The following is an 18,019-nucleotide window of genomic DNA, read 5'->3' as shown; positions in this document are numbered from 1 at the left end:
AGTGCCTCCTTGTCTTCTTAAACAGCTTTGATCTGTGCTTTGTTTCTGAAGTGTTGGGTTTTTTTAAAAAACCTCTTACTTAAAATACGTTGTAACTGAGCAGGGAGTCAAGGGACTGCAGCTGGTTGGCCTATGAATTCAGCTCAAACACTGCAGAACTGCTGTGCTTTTAGAGTAGCTAATACAGGAATGTTCTTAACAAAAAAGTCTGCTTAAAAGGGTGAAAAATTATCTACAGTCTGTTTCATGTTCTTAGTCCTGCTGTCAGCTTTCTTGCCATTGCATTTGGACACATTCAGTACATGCTTTTTGCTTTTGTGAAAACAAGAGGAAACAGCAGCAGAATGACAGTATAGTGTAGTCATGCATGCTGCCAAGTAAACAAACGTTTCTATGTTTCTTCTGGTTTTCTTAGTTTAGGCCCATGTATAACATAACAGGTAGAGCCTTTTGAGAAATCTATGGAAAGGCTCGAAGCTGTGTAATGTCAGTTTCCACCTGAAGTAATACTAAATGTTTTTTGTCTCTTCTCTTTTAAATAAATAAATAAAAAGTGAAGTGGGGAAATTGTTGATATTATTTAAAAAAACAAACACGTTTCCTCAAAGTCGATGGCCATACTTTCTGTTGTTAATTGGATACAGCATACTGGCTAACTTCTACAGTTCACGGTTTTTGTTCATTTGTCTTTGAGTGTAAGCAGCTCCAGGCCTCCAGATGAAAAATGTTCTGCAAAGAGGGAAAATGCAGAGAAATGTTTATAGGGAGGATACTCAAAATATATATTTTTGTGGAAAGAGCATATTGAATGTTTAAAGACAAACAAATAAATAAAACCAACAACAGTGCAATTTACCAGAGGTCTAATGTACACTGGGACTCCGGATACCCTGTGCCACCATGCTTGTGTGTCCCTGTATTCATTGGTAAAGTATTCCACGCACATTTTTATTTTGTTACAGAAATAAAGCAAGGAAGCTGGAAGAATAATGGGTATGAAGCCAGTGGGCCTGTCTTCTCATTTATATTGAAACAAGCAAAACCTTTAACCTGCCTCCTTTCAATACAACAAGCCACTGGTATCTCTGAGGCACATAACAATGTCTGCATGCAATCCTAAAATTTGGATGAAAACCTAAGTCTGATTTGTTTTATACACCGTTGCTAGAACTTGGAATACTTTACATTGCTGTGAAGTGTACATGTTGCATTAAATGCGTTGAAATATTATGCGGTAATCACAGCTGATGATAATTGTAGATCCAAAATAGCTTGTAAAATAATAATAATAAAAAAATTGTTGCCAGAAGCTGAAATTACATAGCTGGTGACAGGTATTGTTCTCTGCTTTGAAATGGGTGGGCTGTTCTGTGTTGTATATTTTAAAATCTGTTGCTGTCTTAGCAAAATCTGAGTAATTTAATATGTAGCTATTTTTATGTTGTTACAGATCACTGAGAAGAAATCATAACTAAACTATGCTAAGACAGTTTTTTGTTTTTTGTTTTTTTCTTTTTTATGCAGGGGATTTGGGAAACAAGGATTTCAGTGTCAAGGTAAGCCACAAATGCTATGTTGGCTGGCATGCCTCGTTGCACCTCATTCTGAAGCTAACCAAAACTTGCCTGCAGCAAGAGGGAGACAAGCCTGGGAAAAATAAGCAAGCATTTCTGCCTATGTAAATTCTAAAGGAAGACAATTATTCAATTAAATAAGTATTGGTATTTCTATCATATACATTGAACAGTCAATTAATTGTTCATACTGTAATAACATAAAAAATTGTGGGTTTTTTTAATCGCGTCACAGGAAATACATAATCTGCATGTAGTGCAGATTCTAACTTTTCAGGAAAATAATCTGTGCAATTTAGCTTTTGCAGAGACCATTTTTCACATCAGAAGCTCTTGTCTGTGTGGGCGTTTTGGAAAATGGATTCACTTTTTAGTCATATGGCTTCTTTTCATAACCCAAGCTCCCTGTTTTTAATTTTCATGCGCTGTATGTTTAGGAGGACCTTTGGTTTGAACTACATTTTAGGACAAGCAGCATTTTTCTGTCTTATGTAATATACAATTACAAAAAAATCCACTGCTACAAAATCACTGATATAATAAATTCTACTAACCTTGAGAAATTGAAAGGTACTGTAGTGGAAGATAACTACACACATGAAAGCCAGAGCATTATATGCTGTATTCTCACATATTCTGTATTTTTGCCAAATTCTTATCATTATTTAGCATTTAATCATAACATAACCGCACCCCACTATTGTTTGGGTTTTTTTCTCTCTGTCATATGTTTACCTAATTAGGATGAGGCTTTTTGTTGTCTCTTTCTCTTCCCCCACCTTCTTCCCTATCATTTCACCTGCAGATGTACATTGTGTACTCATTAGCTAGCCTTTTGGTTGTTTCTTTCATTATATTTTTTTAAATGGTTATTTGCTAATGCTTTAGAGCATATTTGACTATCCTGAATGTTGCTTTTACTTAGTAGTTAGTGAAATTATGGATTCTGTGGTATTTCTGTGAAAGTTGATGTTAGTTGATATTCCTGAAATTAAACCTCTGAGAAACTGAATGCAAAAGAATGATGCCTTTTAAAGATGTCTCAATAAATATTTTTTCTTTCTGCAAGTAGAAACTTGCAGGCACACACGTGTTGTGAGAACATTGCATGCCTTATTGAGGTAAGCGTGCAACCATGATTTTACTATGAATCTCGTATGTAACTTCCTCTGTGTCCCAAGATGTTAATACTAAGTTTTGTAGATATCCTCCAGTTTTTTGCTAGTCATAGCATCCAGAGTAGTGCTATACGTCAGTCTGTAGTCCCCAGTCGGAAATGGAATGGCATTTCCTGAATCCCATTCAGCATAGCTCAGATAGTTAAGGAATTACTTAGGTGATCAGTACAGTTTTCCATTGGTATAGAGAAAATAATTTGGGCTGCATTTAAATTATACTGTTATGTATCTTAAGTTTTGCAGTTTGCACAATGTTGACTTTCTCCTGTCTTCCAGTCAGTCAGGTAGTGGATCAAATTGGACATGATCCACTCATCTGAGCCACAGATCAAATTTGCTATGGCAGTTCATTTCCAGTATTTTGGATTCTGAGCCCAGAATTCCTTTTACCATTGGAATTCTGGTTAGCTAGAAGTAGTTTTGTCTGATGAGGACTAATCTTGCTAAAGCTAGCTAAAAACTTGAATTCAGTTGCATTTTCCCTCCAAACTCCATGCCTGAATACAACCAAGAGTAAAAGCAGTAGAGCAGCCTTATTTATTTTTAAATGCTTTGGAAGTGATACTTTTTAGGGACCTAAATATGTTCAAACTGGACTTTTGTCTGCATTGGAGTAAGGTTCTGCAGTGTCCCTTTGATGAAGACTTGTATTCATCATTCTTGTCTGTATTCTTACACAGTCAAAATCTCTAAAAAATATTCAAATTTTAGGTAGCTTGTAGCAAGTTATTGTTGGTGCGCTAATAAGTTTAAGTAGTGGGGTTTTTTGCCATCATTCATTAAATTTGACTGATGAAAATCAAGTTCATACTCTTCGGATAATACTCTTGAAAAATAAAACTTCTATGATAAAGTTAAGCAGGTGAATCGGTGTTTTTTCAGTTCAACTTTCTGAAGCTTCTATCTAAAAAATCATCATCTAAACCTGGGAAGACAAATTAATGATCAAAATTAGTGAGAAGAATGATTTTTTTTTTTAAAAAACATGTGAAACTAGAAGGTTGGTTGCAAAAAACCCCCTAGTTTCTTTAATTAAGCTTTAGATAAGCTACCTTTACAGAAAAGAGTGACAAATTAAGAAGAAAATGGAGATTTCAGTATGACATGAAAGAAAGGAAAGACTATTACAGTGACAGCTCCTAGTATAACTGTAGTTCTTGGTCCGTCAGAGTTTCCATTATAAGAAACTTTTTTAGCTGTTTTCAGGAGTGTTGTAAAATCTCCTGGCAGACAGAAACTTGATGTCGGGCAGGTTTCAGAGTTAGGTGGTTTTATTATTTCCAAAGTTGTTTTAAATTTCTCTGGCCTTTGTTACCAAAGGGAAGGGGAAAAGTCCACAAGAGTAATGTATCAAACTCAAATGATGCTTCTGCTCTAAGAAACTGCATTTATTCTATGAATATTTGTGTTAATAATTCTTTACTTAAAAAATCTGGAGTACTGTGTTCAGTTCTGGGCTCCCCAGCTCAAGAGAGACAGGGAACTGCTGGAGAGGGTCCAGCAGAGGCTGCAAAGCTGCTGAGGGGAAAGGAGCATCTCCTTTAGGAGGAAAGGCTGGGAGAGCTGGGCCTGCGTAGCCTGGAGAAGACCGAGGGGATCTTACCCATGCACACAAATACCTTAGGGGCACGTGCCAAGAGGACGGGGCCAGGCTCTTTTCAGTGGTGCCCAGCGACAGGACAAGGGGCAACGGGCACAAACTGCAACCCACGAAGTTCCTTCTGGATATGGGGAAGAACTTCCTTACCTTGAGGGTGACAGAGCACTGGAACAGGCTGCCCAGAGAGGCTGCGGAGCCTCCTTCTCTGGAGACGTTCAAAACCCACCTGGATGTGATCCTGAGCAACCTGCTGTAGATGAACCTGGGGCTAGATGATCTCCAGAGGTCCCTTCCAACCCCACCTGTTCTGTGAAAAGTCCCTACTTAGTGTTTATGTAGTATTAAGCATTGCAGCTAACACAGTATGCTTTTATATGTTTTTAAAGCTTCTTTTAGAAAAGTGTCACACACAATACAGTTCTAGTTTTATTTTTAAGAGATGTCCTCAAAAGAAAGTATTTTTATGTTTAAGTTTATTTAAATTAAAACTTAATGCTATACTGCGATGATCTTTTTTTGGACCATTAATACCTTTTTTCATCAGGCTGGCTTTGAGCCTTGGAACATGTTTTCAAATGCATGTAATTATTTTTATGATTTCAATGCCTATGTTTCTGCTGTAGTGTTCAGCTTCAGCATTACGTAAAAACATTTCGGTGACTTCTTTGGGATTGAAGGATTCGCATTTATTTTCTTTTAAAAAAACCTTGCCAAATTCTTTGTGTGTTTTTTTTTTTTTCCTCCCCTCCTTATTTTTATGCTATCCCTATGAATTTTCAAAAGACAATAAATTCAATTTAGTATGGCTTCTAATGCCCTTAATGTGCCAGAGGTTCAGGGTGCAATTGCATTATTACCACACAAATGCTTAGCAAGAGACTGTCTGCATCCTAAGTAGTTTGTATCTTCATGTGTATATTCTGGTGTGGCTAGCTGCTGTATATACTAGCAAATAGATACTCAGAATGGCTACTTAGGTTTGCAACTATGAGTTGTGATACGTTATTTCATGGAAAGGCTGCAGATTTCTGCTGCATTATCAGAAATTAGTTTTTCAGAGAGAAGGTTTGGGGTCAAAAAGTAGCAGTGGGAACAGTCTGGGCCTGTCACTGGTAATGTGTGAATGTGAAAGAGTTCAGCTGGATTAATTTTCTCCTAAGGAATATATTGTTACTGCCTGCTGTTAGTAGGAAGCGGTTTGCTGTTTGTGTTTTATTGTTGATTTCTACAAACATGAACTATTTTAAAATATTGTGCTTTTGAAACAGGGGTTCTTATTCTCCTGTTTTGGTTTTGCTCTTTGATTTTCTTTGTGGTAGTGAAAACATGATAATGAGATTGTTTAAGGGAGTTGTGGCTTTGTTTTGCGTTCTTAGGTTGTCAAGCAGGGCAGCAAGCTGTCTGTAAAGCTGAAAGCTTTACTGTGATATGCACCTGGAAATACTGCAAGAGGAATGTGAAAAATGGAATAAAGTGTTTTTCAATCTGCCATCGCATGAAAGTTCCTCTTTTAAGAAAGCAGAGCTCAAATTAAGCAAGCTTTTAAGTTAAATTTCGGCTTCTTCACTCTTTGATACTGTTATACTCTGAGTATAACCTGTATTTGTTTCTTTGTGTTTGGTTTGTAAAGAAAGTTTTTCTGGTGAACAGAGCACAAGAAATAGCAATTCACTAAGATGTGAAGAGTGTTCATTGAAGAACGTGTGTTTATATATGTTTAGACGGTGGTTTTAAGTTCAGCACTGAAGGCTCAGTGAGTTCCTCAAGGTGAAAATATTTTTAGTTACAGTAATATAAACACGATCAAGTCATGTTCCTGATTAAGGGCCTGTTGTTAATTCTCTTCCAAATGGTCAAAATTTATAGTTATTAACTGCAAGTTTTCCTTCTTTTACACTATTACTGCAGGATCTAAGGAGGTGCCATATTCTGCTACATTTCAGCTTTGAAATAAATTTGGCTTAAGGATAATTAGCTAAGGAAGAGTATCACGTTTGTTTTCTAGTTCACATAAATATTAGAGAAATCAATGAAAACAGATCATTATGCTTAGCTAATCTGTGCAACTATTGCTCTTTCCACCTTTTTTCCCCCCCACCTTCCTTCAATTTATTTTCAGACTTTTTCTGAATGTTGAATTTTATCTGAAGTCGATATGGTAAACTTTTTGGAATAGCTTGTGTCATGCTAGGTATGCTGCTTAATGCTGCTGGTTCTGGGCTAGTTAGACATCTGCAGTAGCTCCTTCACTAAAAATAGAAATGGTTGGATTTTATTTTTTCACTGTCCTCGCAAATATCATAATATTGGCACATTAAACCAGCACTTCCATTTCCTCTGCGTTGTTTTTTTGTCCGCTAGTTCTTGACCTCTCTTCTACAGTGAAAAGACAAAAGAACCCACTGATGCTGCCTCCTCTTTAAACCACGTTTTTTCATTAAAAATGTTGTATTAAAGGTCTCTGTAAAGAGGTGGTTGAGGGATTTTTAATGCTATATCTATGTTCTGAAGATTTGAACCAATGAAACCTCTGAACAGCTGTGACCTGGGTGACCTGTACAGTTTTTATTAGTCCTCAGTTCTCTTATAACATGTTTATAGAGGAAGCAGCACAATTCATTCTTTCTTGTGTATGGATCAAGGCATAGTTCTTGGATTTCCATCCCATTAGCTCTGTTTCCCCTATCAAGAGTTTCTTGTCTGTTTTACTATCTTCATTTTTCTTTGTAACAAAAAACCCCAACCTAATAAAGAAAAGTGTATTACATTGCTGTGTTGCTTCTCAGAAAAATATTTTCTGTCTTCCTTACTTGGAAATGTTATTGCCGGAGGGTGGATAAGATACAAAGTAAGTTCTCCTCTGTATACCAGAATCTCTTCTCTTGTACCTTTATCATTTTTGTGGTGGGATCAGGTATTACAGACCACAGTTGGGCAATGTGTTTTTCTTTGTGTTCTTTATATTACTTGTTAGTCACGTGATACAGTTTACATTAACGTTTCTATAAGCCTGAGATTTAGAAATGAATTCCATGGAAGTCACTAAGAGTTTGTGACTGATGCTTTCTATGTCACTTAATGGTCAGCATGACATTTTCTGAAACAGGAACTTAAATATATTTAAAGCAGCTAATTAGTATATTTTCTTGTGTATAACTTGGAGATATCTGTTCAAAAATAGAACCTCCAGAGCAAAAACCAACCACATACACCTTACCCACCCCCCCCCCCCCCCCCCCCAAAAAAAAAAATATCAAAGAAAAAAACCCAAACCCAACAACACCACTTGGGAGCATAAATTCTATCAGCACACAGACAGTTGCAATGATTCCTGTCGCCAGCTCTGCCCCTTTCTGTTGGCCTTTTACCCTCAGCCTGATCTGTGGACTGTGTACCTGTGGACTCCTCCTCAAAGGATAGTAATTTTAATGATCTCCAGATAATCTGAAATACAGATTATAAGCATGCAGATAAGATGCTTATTGTATGTTTTTCTTGTCAGCTTTTATTTATTTGTTCTTCCCCTCCTTCAGCTGTCCCTTTCCTTCCCTTTGCAACATATGTCCCATATTATGAAGAAATGCGGTCCTATTAATTGCCTGATATTAGTGTAAGTTGAGATTCTGTTCCTATCCCTGCAGCTGAATTCTGAAAAATTAGCCACGTTCCAGGCTTTTACTGAGAACAGCACTGACATGCAGATGAAACTCCTGAGTCTTAATGAGTGCGAATACATTAGTGTTGGTTTGGATTAGGGAAGCCCTTTGGAAATGCATATCCCAGTTATCCCTGCTTTCACAATGCTTTGGTTTGCTTTGCTGGGTGGTCTTGGAGCACGCAGGGTGGATTTCCATTGCGTGATACTGCACAGAGAGCTGCAGTACCGCAGCACATTTGATGTCCTCCAGGTACTAAAGGATGTTGGGCTCGTGGATCACACTGCAGCTCATCAAATGTAAACCCTCTGAACTGAAATGGGGGCTGTATGGGCGTCTAGGTCTTGGTACTGTTTTTTTCTACAGAACTTTTCCCGTTGGAGTGTTACTTGATAATGTAGACATACAGGTTTATGCTTTCAGCAGTTGTCTTCTGGGAGGGGGAAAGGGGATATGTTGTCTCTGAGCACCATTGCTCTATAGAAAGGACAATAGGACATCTTTGTCAGAAGAGGGAAGATACATGTATTCATGTTGGTGAGGATTCTCTGTTACTACAATTATGTGTATCGCAAAAAAAAATAAAAATCAAATAGATATGGATGAGTCTCCATCCTTGGAGGTATCTTCAAGATGTGTAGATGCGGCACTTAGGGATGTGATTTAGTGGTAGACTTGGCAGTGCTAAGTTAATGGTTGGACTCTATTTTAAAGGTCTTTTCCAACCTAAATGATTCTATACCCAATGCACAATTCATTAAATATACAGTTCACTCAACATAGAACATGACAGTAAAATAAGAGAAATACGCCATTGCACTTCTGTCTTCTTAAAAGTTTCCTTGGTGATATTGTGCTCATCAAAACTGGAACATAATTAAATCTTATCTTGCAGCAAAAGGGTTTTTTTCTTTTATTACATTTGAAGGCTAAAACAGTCTTCACCCTTCCCACACTTCTAAAATACTAAGTTTTGTTTTGTTTACTTGAATTAGTTAGATATCCCAGCAGTGTGTTACAGTCAAAAGAAACTGACTGTTCCAGTGCCCTGGATGTAATTTTATGAAGCTTTTCAGCTTCTAATTAAACATGTGGGAGTGATAGCTCATTCAGAGTTGACAGATAAACCAGTTTGAGTCCTGGGCAAGACAAAGTTTGGCGTATTCTTTATTTTTCCCTCTGCTTTAGTGCAATACTGCATATCAACTGTTTATATGCAGCCACATATGGTGTTAATTTTATACAAGATTTCTGTGGATGTGACTTATGGCATGAGTAGAATTTAATGAAATGTTGGAAAGAAAGTTGCAGAAAGATGAAGAAACCAGATTTCCGTGTTGGGATGCAGTGATAATTATTTTTTATGTTTGTTTCTGTGGGTTGTTTCTTTTTAGGGCAAAAGGTAAAAATTATGTGTTATTAAATAAGTACTTTAGGTTCGGTTCCTCAGCTTTGACATCTGCAGTAGAAAGCATGGAAGTCTAAGAGTGAAGGACTCTTGTGTATAATTACTAACAGGAACTACCCTTCAAGTGTTTCTAAATTCTTGTAGATACTGAATATTATAATGCTAACTGGTTTCAGCAGTGCTTGTTGAAGACTTGTAGGGGCTGGGAGTGCTCGGGAGTCGGTCATCAGCTGTTAATTTTTCAATGGCAGCAATTTATGAGTATTGCCTTCCGCAGATGTGATTCATAACTGTTACCTTGTCAGGCAACAGAACACGTGCATATGTATCTTAATGTGGATTTCACTGTCACTTACTCTGATCTCTTCATTATAATTCGATTTACGTGAAGTTTCCTGGTTAATTTCTGCAGTTATATAACTTAGACTGTATGGAACTGCAGGCACGTAGACCTTTTTTCAGAATGTCTTCTTGTGATTTAATGTAGATTTTGAAACCACAGTGCTGTTTTTATTAATTAAAATATTTTCATCAAACAAGCTTTATTAGATGTTTGGAATATGTCACTATAAATGTAGAAACTTACTGGAATTATTATTTTTGTCTGTCCCCTATTGTTTACAAAGTGTCTTACTTAATAATTTGTTTACACCCATACAGAAACACTTTTTATGAACTGAAAATGCAAGTTTGTCCAGAAACACCGGTTATTATTAGTGTCTTAATTTGCTACTGTTTAGTTTTTAAAGTGAAGCTGCAAAATTCTAATTGATACTGGTCTTTATATGATGGTCAGTCAAGATGTAGAAGAACATTTGTTCTTCGTTTAGTCACATTCATATAGGTTTTGATGTTGTCGGAAGTGTCCATGAATGGACAATGATCAACACCAATAGTTTGTACAGCATATTTAAGGCTTTGTTTACCTTATGTAATAACTGTCAAGTTGTTGCCTTTTTTATTTTTTTTGCTGAGAAAATAGCCCATATTCAGATGACAAAAAAATTTTAACTAGGGCTGCAGCCATTGACCCTTTTTATTCTTTAGTTTAAATCCAAAAGCATTATCTAAAACTATTAATATTGTATACATTGCAAGTATTTGCATATATATAAATTAAACTTGTAGTTGCATTTGAAAGTTGCAGTTTTTGTTCTGGAGCAAACTTTATGAAGACTGTTTCTGAAAATTAGATGTTTTTTTCCCCCTCCAAATGGTCCTTAAAATGATAGTGTAATGAATGTTGGTACCAATTTTATTAACCGTTTTGAAATTTTAAATCTACAAGAACCATATGTTTAGAAATTGGGGTTGTATATGCTTGGGTTTCAAAGTCACTAATAATGTACATGAGTGTGCCTAATTAATATATGTTAAAAAAAGATTAGTGACGCAAAAAAGTGGATCAGAAACTGTCCTTCCTTATTTTACTGTTAAATATGAGAAAGTACATAATATAAGGTACGGACTGAAGATGGAAATTCTCATTTTGAAGAGTGCTGAACTTTATTCCCAGTGTAATTCTCTTTCCAAAGCACAGATATTGCACTCTGCATTTTCATTTAAAATTAATAGCACTTTTAACTTCTCTGGAATGTGTGCTAAATGTGTTATTTTAGTTCCTCAGTAAACAAAACATTATTCATGTACAAGGATGAGTTGGAAGAATAGTTTATTTTCTTCTTTCAACTTCTAGTCTGTGTTGAATTTTTACTTTGTTTTTTAGTCACCAGAACATCATCCAGAATCAACTTCAAAGTATTCTTGTTCTCAAATAGCTTGATCATTAATATTAAAAAAATAATGTGAATCTTCCTGTTCTGACAAAGAGTGCAGAAATAAGCCTTATCTTACGGAAAGCTATTGTGTATGTTAGTATTTTAGTGGGTTGATGTTAAAATTTTTTTTTGTTTCCTAAGATGTTACTGTTAGTAATCATGATCTGCATTCTTATCGCTTTCCTCTGCAGATAAGCAGAAATAAACTTTTGGGAAGTGCAACCCCCCCCACCCCCCCCTCATAATTGCTTTTGCTTGCTAAAGTATGTCTGCAGCGTCGTTCTTTCTGCTTCTGTATCACACTGCGTGCATTTCCGTGGCATCCTCTGGTTCTCTGGGCAAAGAAGTGTTACCTAATGCTGTTCTCTAGTACTTGTTACCTAAACTAGTTTACTAGTTTAGTTTTTGGCATACAAGCTGTGATCCACAGAGAAATTTTGTGTGTCTGAAGATGATATCTTGCAGGTGCTGACAGGTTCTGGGCATCTCTATTTTCATCCATTCCAGAATTTTATAAAACGAATAGATTTTGACCTAACAATTCCCTAAACTTGTTTGACTCAGAGGAAATATTAAAAAATAATCATGTTAAAACAAATATAGAAATAGACTAATGCAACAGAATTTATTGTAAGGATATGACTAATTTTTTTCAAGTTTTTCCATCACAACAAGTTAGCTGATGAAATTTCTGTTGTGCCTTAAATTAGTCAGATTTTGGATTGCTCTTACCTTGTTTGCTAACTTTTACTTTAAGTGAATTAAATTTGAGAGCATTCCAAGTATGTCACTTTTGTATCTTCCTTTCTTGTCATCGGCTCTTACAAATTACATCTGTTGGATATATTTTTATAAAATGGAGCTTCTCTGTTAATATAAGTGGGTACGAACACGGTAGAAAGCAATAGGTACGCTCCTGGGATGGATATTTTTCAGTTTTTGTGTACGTGTATGGGCCCATTGAGACAAATGTTGCAAGATTACAGAAAAAAGGGAGAAAAAAAATGTTTTCTTTATACTCTTTCAGATGTTTTGATGCCTAGATATTGCTTGAAATTCCTTTTGACACTCTTCAGAGATCCTCAGGTGTGAGCCTTTACAACACAGTAAAAGCTCCATAAGTCTAGTTGTGCAGCTTAGTTAAACTATTTCTTGTCGTGCCTCCGTTGCGTTGTATGTCCATGACAAGTGAACGCAACTGTTGCAACCATCTGAAGACCCTGGAGAATAAAAGTGCATTTTGTTAAACATGAAAACTTCCTGAAATTCCATTCTTATCCCAATAGATCAGTGGGCAAAAAGCTAGCGTGTTTTCATGGCAATTTATTTCTTTGTGTTGCTACTTGCTTGTGTAAATCTGACCTATATGTTGGTACAATTAGTGTAGGTTCTTTAGTGTTAGGTTCTGAATTGCCTATGCAGTAAGAACCCCGATTTACCTCTGAAAAGGAGCATTGAAAAACTGCATAGTTGCCGAAGAGGCTGATGAAGAGGGATGTGTTTTATACATTTTTCTTAGAAGTGGCATTGTTTCCTAATAGATCGTGCAGTGGTCATGCCAAACGCGCAGCATACGATTGCATTAGTGCTTTTATGCTCTGCTGTTCTGTATGCTATTGCCGATTGTTTCACTGAATGGTATTTCTAAGTGTTTTGTTCTGCCTTGAATATCCAGGTGTGCCTGATAAATCTCATAGGCTGTAAAACTGATGCCTGCCCTTGTTGACGTGTGTGTAGAAGTGAGCTAAGCTTGTTTCTAAGATTTCTGCAGAACTGGAGTCTTGTGTCAGCTTCCTGAAGCTGTATAATGAGGAGCAGCGTAGCTGTCGGCTTTGTATAAAGTTCTGTTCATTTAATTAAGCTTGAGCTTGCTTTTCTTTGAACACTTTGCAAAACCAGCATTATGTTGTATATTATTAAACCTGGTACAAGACTAGGTGTCACTTTTGTTTTAGATTATAAATACATTATATTACAGGTATTTAAGGCTTGTATTTTATTCATAATTTGGTATACGCTGCATCATCATTTCATGGCAGCAAATGTTTTATGTAGTTTCTATGGGTTTGGATACTTGACGATAAGTAACCTGAAGACAAGGTCCCTTATTTTCAGGGCTGTGCCTGAAGGCCCATCTAACAGGGTATCCCTGGAAGCCTGGGAGTGCTTTAGTATCTGGGACAGCTACAACGGAGCAGGTATGCCTGAATTTTTGCTTCGTATGCCTTGTCCTAATACAGGTTTCTTCTTTCCTTTTTTTAATATATAGAATAGAAAATGTGGTAAGAACACTGTGAAATACTTGCTAATAGAGCCGTTTCAATGTTGCAAAGAGGGAGGATAAACTTTTGTCACAATTGCATCCCTTTCCTGGTTTCTGTGGAAGGTCTTTGACTTCAGATTCTCTTGTTTCCTGCCTGTGCCTTAAGCTTCTCTCTGGACTGGTGGTGGTAGTGTTTATATTTGGAATCATACTTGGCAACTACAGCTCCAGTTTTTAAACAACCCAGTCACCATAATGGGCATATAAAGTCCCAGGGCTTTTTACTGCTACTGTCATCTTAAGTGCTTTTGAATCCTGATAACAGAACAATAAAATGTGGATGGTTAGGTTAATGAGACTGACAGTGACTGAGACTTCATCTTAGAAGATACTGAATAAACTGAAGTATTGATGTAGGGCAATGAATTTATGGACACATCGTAATTGTGGAGTATTGATTATTCAAGTAAATGTGTAGCTGAAGATTGATGAAGGGAATAAAAGACTTCATCATATATCATTAATGTATTGGAGGGGTCTGTTTGGGTTTATGCAGGTTTTTATAACAAGCTTTCTGCAAAAAGCATTGATAAATATGCTCAGTAAATTTTAATGAAGTCTTAAACGCTATCTGTGGAGCTTAGTTTGTGATTTAAATCAATACATTAGAAAGAGTACTAACTGTAGGACTTACTATAGAATTACATTTTTAATAAATCTTGCTCTTTCTTGGCTTTTACTCAACTTATGCAAATATTGACCTTTAAATTCCTACCGTTGCTTATGTTTTATTGAGCCTTGCTTTGAAGGGGCAGGGGGGTGGGTGTGGTATCATCTTTAAGCTTTTGTTGTCATAATTAAAAGGGCAGTGTCAGACATAGGGATCATTTGACATTTAATGTGGCAAAGTGAAGAATAAATCGGTGATAAAATCAGTAGAGTTAATTTTAGAACCATCAAATGTGAGGTGTAGAGCATGGAAACTGGGCTGGCCGTCAGGTAGCATAACTGATGTATTTCCAGAACTTCAAAATACACTTCATACAGTTCATAGCAGCTCTGCAGTCAGGGGCACTCTTTATAAGAGTGTAGGATTGTATTAATGTTGAGCTAATAAATGTTCTTAATATTTTAAAGCCTGGATCTTGCAAGCTGCTTTGTATGAATGGATCAGTATCACCGTCAATGAACATCTATCTGTTACGTTGTTTTATATGGAACAACCGTTGGGCTCTGACCTTAATCTGTAGTTAATAGTATAGACTTTAATACTTATTCTTATTTGCGGTGCAGGGATCCTCTGAAAAACTGAAACCTCATATTCTGCATTAATATTTAGTGAGATGCCCTTGATACAGAAGGTTTAGTAACCTAGAGACACACTCGGTGTGCTGATATGTGCGCTTACTATCCTGTCACTTTCTGTATATATTTTTTTGAAGTGGAAACTAGTCGCTTGAGCTCAGTATTGAAATTTCAATTTAACAATGTGATAGTAGCTCTTAAAATTTTACATAAAGTATTGTCAGATAAATAGTTGATAGCGTTTAGATTATGCTTGTTGTGGCTGTATTTAAGGACAGAGCTATAAATGCCAGCTGAAACGTTTCTTGGATATAATATATACCTCATCAGGAGAAAGTGGCTGACTTATGGACCATGCAAAAAAAAAATAATTCTCATTATACACACATCTCTTGTAACAGTAATTACAAAGCTGTAGTGAGAAGATGCAGCCCTTACTTCCTAGGTAACTCGGGGAACGGCTTGATCCCCTGTGCATGTATAATACATAAATACACTGTGTGAGGTAATTTGGATGATTTTACCATGCTACGCAGTGTTCATCCTGTTAGGAAAGGCCTACAGTGCTCTTCCTCAGCAAATAGAGTTCTGCCAGGTTTAATGATATGGAGAGGATTCTTTGTTGTCGTTACACACACACATACATTTTAGAATATAGTTATCAATGGAGCAGAACCTGATACACTTGAAACTCATTCTCGGCAGATAAGTCCTTGTCACTTATTAAGTATCTTTCCTGTTGTGCTGTTGTGTGCAAGGAAAGCTCGGGGGGATATCTGGATGTGTGTGCTGTGGTAGGAGAAACTTGCTCCTTGAACCAAGTTCTGTCTGTAGTTACTCTTGGGTTTCAGGGTGAGTGAGGTCATCCATTCAGGTTATTTTGCTGTATGCAGTTAATTAAGAGGATGACAGAAATCACATGGGTGATGGGAAAGAGGATGATCTTGCATGAGAAAATGATCAAGGAGTATTTTCTGTTGTGCTATCTGTAATGATAAGAAAATGTTTAACTTGGGTTTGGATGAATTTTTGGGCTTTTTTTTTGCTTTTGTTTTATTTTACCCTGTTACAGCATATTTTGAAAAAAGCCGAACCCTTAATTCTAGCTGTTGTTGGATGGACAAATTATTTATCCCTAGGCTGAGGCTTAAAACCAGAGTAATTTATTCTTCTGTGGTATCTCTTTCTGCAGTTAGAAATTCATTCTGACCTGATGGTGAGATGCAGGGTGACAGATGCAATCTTTGGATCAACCAGCTACAGCTTTTGTGTTAACCAGTCATCAGGAAATATCACTAAATTACTGGAGTACAAAACGCATCTGTTGGAAATATGTTGAAGTCTTTTGTGAAATAGGAAGGGAAAAACATTACTAGAATGGGGAGTAGCTTTAGAAACAGCTGTGCTAAACAACAAAGTGTGGACCATGTGAATGAGCTCTTTTCAGAAATCTGAGCAGACCTAGCCGGAGTTGGGTTCGTGTGGCTTCTCTCCAACTGTTTTGTTTCTCAGACTATTGCATAAGGGTTTTCTGTAGTTTGTTCGGGGTTTTCTGTCAGCCTGAAATTTGCCTGTGTGCAAGTTGGTGGGTGGTAGCCGAAATGCATCTGTGGCTTTCCAACAGTTAAACCTTGCAGCTTTTAGTTGCTTATAATTCCAGATTTAGTTTTGACTTCACTAGGTATGTTACCTTCTTGTTTTTGAAGGAATACTGTCTTAATTTCTGCATTCAAAAGGGAAACATTAAGACTATGAATCAACCCCTTAACATTTGCTTAGCTCTCAACTTTGATATTTTATTAATTTGTTTTAATGGCATAATCCATGTTGCCATGAGGATGCTTTTCAAGGCCACATGTCTGCTCTTAGAAATTGATGTCCTGCTGTGTTTTATAACAGCATGTCCTAATTCTAAAGTTGCTTATCACAAAGCCCTGAAGCAAGTAAGTGCTCCCAGCTTTTTCCCTTCCTCACCATCTCACACTCTCTGCACCAGTGCCACAAGCCTCGCTCACCTGTTCTTAAAAACGTAGCAGCAATTACAGCACCGGGGCTTTGCAAAGCATTGATGTGGCATTGAAGTGGGAGCCCTGAAGGAAGATAACGGGTTCTGTATTACTTGTTAACACAGCATAAAACATCAGTTTCTTTCAGCACTCTTGGTAATGAATCCTTCAAAAATTTCAGACTGAAAATGGAAAAAAAATATCTTTCTGCTAATGCGTAGTTTGGACTTTGGCTTTAGGAGAGGTAGAACGCTAGTTATTATTTAACATGTGTAGTTTCTGCATAATAGTTTTAAAATTAGTCAGTGCTGGCTTTAAAATATGGATTGCTTTCAAGTCAAATTGGGACATGGAAACCTCTCTTTGTATATCTTATTTGTTAAGTCATCTTGTGAGACCAGTTTACACAAAAACTCTATTGAACAATTTAAAATGTCAAAGCCTGCTTGGCTTCAAAGCAGTTGTGTCCAAAATGCCTTTTCTGTTGATGGGAAACTCCAAGCTTTCTTTAGAAGAATTCACTAAATCAGTGTGAATTTTTAAAAATTGTGTCTGTGTCTCCAGATCAGTTTTGAAAAGAGCCGTTTGTGAAGATGTTGTTTTATTTCAGGGTTAAAAAAATCTGCATGCTGTCTCCTGAGAAAATACAGAGATCTCTGGTAACACAACTTTTACTTACAGATTACTGATATGTTTAAAAGGCAGAAATTTATCAGAGATCCAGATGTTCTAGTTTTGCTTGTTAACCTGTGTATGCATACCCTTAGGCTTTCTCTTCACATGTGGACTTGCAGATTATAACATGCTTATGGAACTCTGGATTTAAAAGGTCTCTGGTTTTTCTAAATGTTATCTGTAGACAGTAACACTCTGCCTTTCTGTCATTGATTTAAGGGTCTCCAAAACACTAAAAATTTAATTGCATTGAGTCTCATTTGTATGTTAAACTAATACTGCTCCACCCGTAAAACTGGTATTTAGCCGTGCTTAGGTTACACAGATTGTATCAGAATCAAGGACATGAGATAAATATGCAAGACAGGGTGGTGTTGGTTTTTTTTTTTTTTTGAATCACTGTAGCACAGACTCTTGTGCAAAGATGTATTTATGCTTTACAAGAATCCTTGTCCTAAGGAGTTTGAATATTGAAGGGATGAGTCAGTGTAAGAGCAGAACAGTGCAATTCCGAGCAGTGATCCAGTAGTCCGTACAGCGTTGCTTGCTGAGAGCCTCTCCTGGGTTTGCTGAGTA

General features: G+C 36.7%; 1 protein-coding gene across 1 annotated transcript in view; it reads left to right on the top strand.

The window, feature by feature from the left end:
- The window catches only part of PRKCA (protein kinase C alpha), a 159,988-nt gene that overhangs the window by 2,126 nt on the left and 139,843 nt on the right, over window positions 1–18,019 (top strand). Inside the window, exon 2 of the mRNA XM_055795016.1 lies at window positions 1,525–1,556. Coding sequence (XP_055650991.1) covers window positions 1,525–1,556 — 32 coding nt within the window. The remainder of the gene's footprint in view (window positions 1–1,524; window positions 1,557–18,019) is intronic.

This window comes from Falco peregrinus, chromosome 2, assembly GCF_023634155.1.
Source record: "Falco peregrinus isolate bFalPer1 chromosome 2, bFalPer1.pri, whole genome shotgun sequence".
NCBI classification, from domain to species: Eukaryota; Metazoa; Chordata; class Aves; order Falconiformes; family Falconidae; genus Falco; species Falco peregrinus.
The sequence above is the reverse complement of the archived record's forward strand: the minus strand, read 5'-3'. Positions and strand labels throughout refer to the sequence as shown.